Source organism: Rosa chinensis, chromosome 6, assembly GCF_002994745.2.
Source record: "Rosa chinensis cultivar Old Blush chromosome 6, RchiOBHm-V2, whole genome shotgun sequence".
Taxonomy (NCBI): domain Eukaryota; kingdom Viridiplantae; phylum Streptophyta; class Magnoliopsida; order Rosales; family Rosaceae; genus Rosa; species Rosa chinensis.
Genome location: NC_037093.1, coordinates 12,648,381 through 12,654,050, shown reverse-complemented (window position 1 = coordinate 12,654,050; position 5,670 = coordinate 12,648,381). Strand labels below are relative to the sequence as shown.

The following is a 5,670-nucleotide window of genomic DNA, read 5'->3' as shown; positions in this document are numbered from 1 at the left end:
TCATCTTGGTAGGGCCATCAGGTGATTTGGTAGATAATTTCTCTATTAACTGACAAGAAAACAGAAAATATAATCAATAACAACAAATCTGTTGACTTTTGACAGAGTCCATATTGAGATTATCCAAAAAAAGTATACAAGGTATAGAAACGTACCATGCGGCTTACACCACTATCTGGCCGCAGTTCAACAGCTACAGAGACGAACTCCTTTCGGTATTTTTCTGTGAAGTGCTTGCGGATATCCATGAGTTCTGGTACGTCGGCACATCTAGGAGATGCAAAAATTACACTTGATACTGCTTCCTTCAGATCAATTGGGCAGTTTCTGTAAAGAACATTAAACAAACCAACATGAATCAAGCTCTTTTGAAGATATAACAGAGCAATGAAATATCAAAAATAGTAAAACAATAACTTATCCCATTAAGAAATAAACAAAGACAAGATTAGGCTCCAAACTCCATACCATAATTAGGACCAGATAATAAGTCATACTGGTAACTTTATGACTAACTTATGAATCTATCGGAGAATTTCATGCTAAAATTGTGCACTTAAGACTTGATGAAGCTACATAGCACTCATGTCATTGATCCGACTGCAAAGCCGACAAGACTAGTTCTATCTTCCTCTATCGGCTCCCCATCTTGATACACCGACCAAGCTATTCAACACAGAGCCGATAAACCTATAAGCCCTTTATCAACCAAAACCTTACGATCGAGTAGGTTCTACTACCAGTACACGAACTGATTTGTATTATAGGTCACAAGCCTCAATAACTTACCATCCAATCTAGGCTTCAGTCCACATCTTTGGTTTATAAGCCTTGTTTGGAGAGAAGTAGTCACAATAGAAGCCATATCAAGCGTTAATCTGTTGAGACAAACAAATCATTATGAAACAAAAAATAAATAAAGAACCAAGCTAACAAGCCACACTGAGGCAAATGACAAAACATGTTCTTAATAGCTGAAAATTTAACCACAAACATGACTCTCAAATCAGGTGACAATACAAATCGAATGCATCTCCAGATCTCTAATATGAGAAAAGGTTTTAGTAATGTATACCTACAGCACTACAAATCCAAGCACATAATTAAACAAAAAGACATGGCCATCATTCAATCATTACAAAACAAAACCTCCATGAAAAGATAAAAAAGTAATGACAATATGACCAACAGAAAAGAGAGAGAGAGAGAGAGAGAGAGAGAGTAAAGATCAACCATGTGTAAAGAAGAATCATTATTCATGTCTACCATGACGATCTCTAAGAAGACACACCATTGAGTAGCAACCCCACTAAGAAGACAGAAGATAACATGAACGCCATCCACAAATGGATTCCAGAACATGAAAAGTAAAAGATTAAGAAAGATAAAAGTCAGACGGACTTACAACAGGATCAGGGGCATCATCTTGTTTGCACAGGATCCAGGGGAAACTAGTGTTTAATCCCACAACCATTTGAGCTGCCCAGTCAGTGTAGGCTTTACCTGGTGCACCAATTTTGTATTCCATGGGTCCATACTCATTTTCAATCTGTCAAAACAATGATAGTAAAAGATATTTCTCTCAGTTCCCTATTCATCTGGAGAAAAATAAAGTAAAGAAAAAAAATGCAAGGGAAGTTTTATACCTGAAGATTGGATTAGCGACCTGGGATAGATCTATAACCGTAGACATCCAGATCTGAAATTATTTCTTCAACCAAACAATATTCAGTCTGCAACCCTTCAATCTCCAATTTCGAAATTTCGAACAAGCTTGTTGGCGGCTTAGACCTTCTCGTCACAGAAAACGGAACTCAGCACAGCACGTCTCATTACAAAAGACAATATATTACAACAAAAAAAAAAGCAAAGGAATTTGTTCCCGAAGGACTCACCTTTTTGATAAAAGGAAGAAGTCCTGAGACAGCAGAATGGATATAATCTCTGAGCTCAAGGTGCCGAGCTATATGAACAACCAAATTCATATTCTTCCTTCTCTCAACAGCACCTTCAACCCAAAAACCAAGCAATTTCAAACATTAAACCGACCTAGTGAAAACTGAAAATGCATATATAAAACTGCAACTAACTCTCAGTAGAGTTCCATTACTATGAAGGCTTGTTCTAATTACAACAATTATATGCACGCAATTCCAGAATTCCCAAAACATGCAAAATAAGACCCAGACCAAACTTCTTCTTATATATGTATAGCTAAATAATCCAATCTAGCAATTTCACTATACCATATTAACTTATTTATAGAATTAAAATTTGCCTATCATTAATTGGCCCCTAAACACTTGGTCTAAATCAACGTAATTCTTTTAAATGAGTGAACAAATTCAACCAAAGTCCAAATTTACAAGTTCAACCCATCAAAATATACACTACTAAAGCAGCCCCTAAACATTTGGTCCAAATCAACGTGATTCTTCTTGGGAAAAATTCACCAACGGTGTCTGGACACTTAGGGGACTTTCAATATGATACCTGAACTCACAACGTTATCAATGTGATACCCAGACTTTATATTTCATATCAACGCGATACTTCCGTCAGTCCACTGTTAGTAGTTCGTTAAAAATTCACGTGACTGGATTTTAAAGGGTAAAATTGTCCTTTTATACTAAATTTTATTTAAAAAAAAAAAGGGTTAAAGCAATCTTCTTTAAGAAACCCGATTCAAACGAAAAGGAACAAGAAATTTCTGAAGAAGTTCATAAATTCTTCAACCCACACCTAAACAAACAGAACAAAAAGTTGATATCAATCCTTATCATCCCGGACCAAGCAATTCATGAAGACCTCCAGGTTGTTTCTCCTTGCTCCCTGTTCTTCACGGCACGCAATTCCCATCAAATCGATCTCAATGTCAAGTGATCTACAGCATAGCTTAGAGTCTCTAACAGTAGTTTCTAAGGGAATGGGGTTAGAGTTGGACTGGGGTGGAGCTTCTTACTTGTGTAATGGCCTCTGGCGAATTTGTTGGAGTTTAAGATCACAGAAATTGTTGCTCCGATTGATGCCCGTTATTGCGTTCAACTTTAAGCTATTGTCTCAAACCCGTTAGATCTGGTTCTTAAAGAATAAAGAGATTGTTTTTCAGTGAGTTGGACTTCTATAACCTCTTGGGGTGAGTGCATGAGACTATAGGCCAGCTAGTTGCTCTTCTACCTTCCTCGTAGTTCTTCTTCCTCCCACTCTGGAATTTCTCTTTGTTAATTGTCCAATTGTTCCTCTATCAGGAATTGATAACGGACCACTCCCACCTCCAATTTTCATTCAATTTTGGTGAAAGGGAAATTAAGTATTTGGGTATTACTGAATTTGATTAGGATCCTGGAATTTGCAGAATTTGAGAATTTTGTGTAGTTGATGAAGAACCCCAAGTTATTCTCTGCCCAGCTTCATATGCGTCAAAAATCTTCTCTGCCAAAATTGATTCTTTTTTTTTTTTGGGTATTTCTTTGGTGGTGCCTACCTTCACGAACAATCTTGTTTATTGAGTCAGCCTTATAGTATATGTGGTTGTTCTTCATGTTTAGGCCTTCTGGGTTTTGTACTTTATCCCACCCTACTGAGTCCCATCACCGAACATGGATTAGATTGGTGTTGTGCAAGGAAAGATGAGGATGGATGAAGTCCTACGAGTAAAGTTACTCAAAAATATCCGGATACCAACCAACCAAACAATCCCATAACGTTAATGGGAATTGAAGAAGCAAATAAAAAGGAGGGATCTGGGCTTGGGTGGTAGAGGAAGAAGAAGGTAAGAGGAGGCAGCAGCAGCCGAAAAAGCAAGAAAAGGAAAAAAAAATTACTTTTGAGGGTAAATTAGTCTTTTTTCCTCCACATAGTGCTTCATGTGCGTTACACGTGATCAAGTTAACAGCTCGGTGACAGAAATTGTCCGGAGGTATGATATTTATAAGAAAAAATAAGTTTAGGTATCACATTGATAACTTTGTAAGTTCAGGTATCATTCTGAAAGTCCCCTAAGTGTCCAGGCACTGTTGGTGAATTTTTCCCTTCTTTTAAATGAGTGAACAAATTCAACCAAAGTCCAAATTTACAAGTTCAACCCATCAAAATATACACCGAAATGTTTGATTGTTATCACCTAAAGTTTCCATCAAAAGAAATAATCTCCATCACAAATAAATTGACCAAAATCCTCCAAGGGGCCAATCCAATATTGAAATGACTAAAATTAGTAGAAAACAAGTATACCCAGAAGCTAATTTGAAGAAAAGTGAAACCTGAAATATAGAACGTCTACTGGGCTCACCAAAAATCCTCTTTGATCCACTATCCTAGTCGCTCGCTCCAAGTTATTACCATAAAAGAAATGCAACCTGGATTTACAGTAACAAACATTCTAATAATTAGACCCATTTGAAGAAAACAATAGCTTTCTCAAGCACAAACAGAAGCATACCAATAACAAACAAATAGATGCAGAAAGAGATATATTAAAACAAAATGACAATGCTTACATCAGCTGTGCCCTCAGATGCAATATCAGCATATGTATCAAACGATATACTGCTAACCCATATTGTAATATGCATTTGACAAAAGATTAAAAGAAGTTATTCTCAATATTATCATTTAAGCTATAAAAAAAAACAATTTATCATACCCAGATAAATCTGGAAGCAATCTTTGGCCTCCACTCCAGCATCTACCTCCCAAATCCATGAATACGAACAAAAGAAATCAACAAATTAGCTTCAAAACAAAAGAAACAGCAACAGAGTGGGTTCGGAATCAGCATTTCAAACTAGAATCAGAAACAACCAACCCAAAACAATACTGAGATGAGAGCTTCCTCGAGAGTTCAAGCCTCGAACTGCTTGGAGAAGATGTACTTGGCTGTCTTGGTGGCCAAATCGAGTAAAACTGCAACAATAAGAAAGAAAAAACCAAATGTTAAAACCAAATCGGAACCAATTAAACCTGAAAAACAAGGAAAATTTTAGATTGTGGGAAAGGGATTTGAACATTTATGTTACTAGGAGACGGAGGAGGCTTGGGTGGCGAGAGCGGCGACGAGGGAGATTCGGACTTCGAGAGCGGACATGGTCCTTCTTCGCTGCGGCGGAGAAGATACGGCAACGCGGTTGGCGGCCATGGAGATGTTAGCCTGTTAGAGTTTCGTGACAGGGAGCTTGAAGAGTCTGTTACTCTTCTGTATCTCTTCAATTGACCATAGTTTGAAGGTGAGGAGGAGGAGATCTGAGAGCAAGGAGGAGGAGATATAGGGATTTGGATTGGTATATCAGCGAAGAAAGGCGGAGGAGGAGTGTGAGAGAGGACTGAGATTTCCTTTCATGTCGAGAGAGTGTCGAGTGTCGAGAGAAGACTAAGTGGAAGACTTTGTTTTCTTTTGTTCAAACCTAGTCAAAAAATTTCAAAGTTATTCACACAACAGAAATCTCTCTCTCACTGTCGTCTGAGTGCATCACTAAAAATTAAAATGTGAAATCATGGAGGGAAACATGGCGCCTTCAATATTTTTGGTTAAAATGTTGCCGCCCAGTTGCATGTTCACACAATAGAAAATCTTAAATCTGTTGTACAATTACAATAGCTTGCACTAGGCCTATCTAGGTGAAGACATTCAAGCAAGCATCCTTCAACTTTGGTGCTTAGTTTTTCAATCAC

The 5,670-nt window shown here is 37.6% G+C and overlaps 1 protein-coding gene across 2 annotated transcripts; it reads right to left on the bottom strand.

Moving 5' to 3' along the window:
- Nucleotides 1-1,242: 1,242 nt before the first annotated feature.
- LOC121049728 (beta-galactosidase 7-like) lies at nucleotides 1,243-5,201 on the bottom strand. Of its 2 annotated transcripts, XM_040507751.1 has the most exons (6): nucleotides 5,008-5,201; nucleotides 4,808-4,905; nucleotides 4,646-4,687; nucleotides 4,500-4,568; nucleotides 1,406-1,549; nucleotides 1,243-1,309 (listed from the first exon to the last, which is right to left on the bottom strand). In XM_040507751.1, the coding sequence occupies exons 3-6, from the start codon at nucleotides 4,685-4,687 to the stop codon at nucleotides 1,253-1,255; spliced, it is 312 nt and encodes a 103-aa protein (XP_040363685.1). In that variant the 5' UTR covers nucleotides 4,808-4,905; nucleotides 5,008-5,201; the 3' UTR covers nucleotides 1,243-1,252. The 2 variants fall into 2 exon arrangements, with proteins under 2 accessions (XP_040363685.1, XP_040363684.1); XM_040507750.1 differs by having other exon boundaries at nucleotides 4,646-4,905.
- Nucleotides 5,202-5,670: the final 469 nt, after the last annotated feature.

Bases quoted from the DNA above. Each gene is read 5' to 3' on its own strand.
- LOC121049728 (XM_040507750.1), bottom strand. From the start codon at position 4,687: ATGCTGGAGTGGAGGCCAAAGATTGCTTCCAGATTTATCTGG. The intron at 4,569-4,645 runs GTATGATAAATT...TGTCAAATGCAT, and splicing joins TTGCTTCCAGATTTATCTGG to ATTACAATATGGGTTAGCAG. The intron at 1,550-4,499 runs GTAAGCATTGTC...TTGTTTTGACAG, and splicing joins CATCTGAGGGCACAGCTGAT to ATTGAAAATGAGTATGGACC.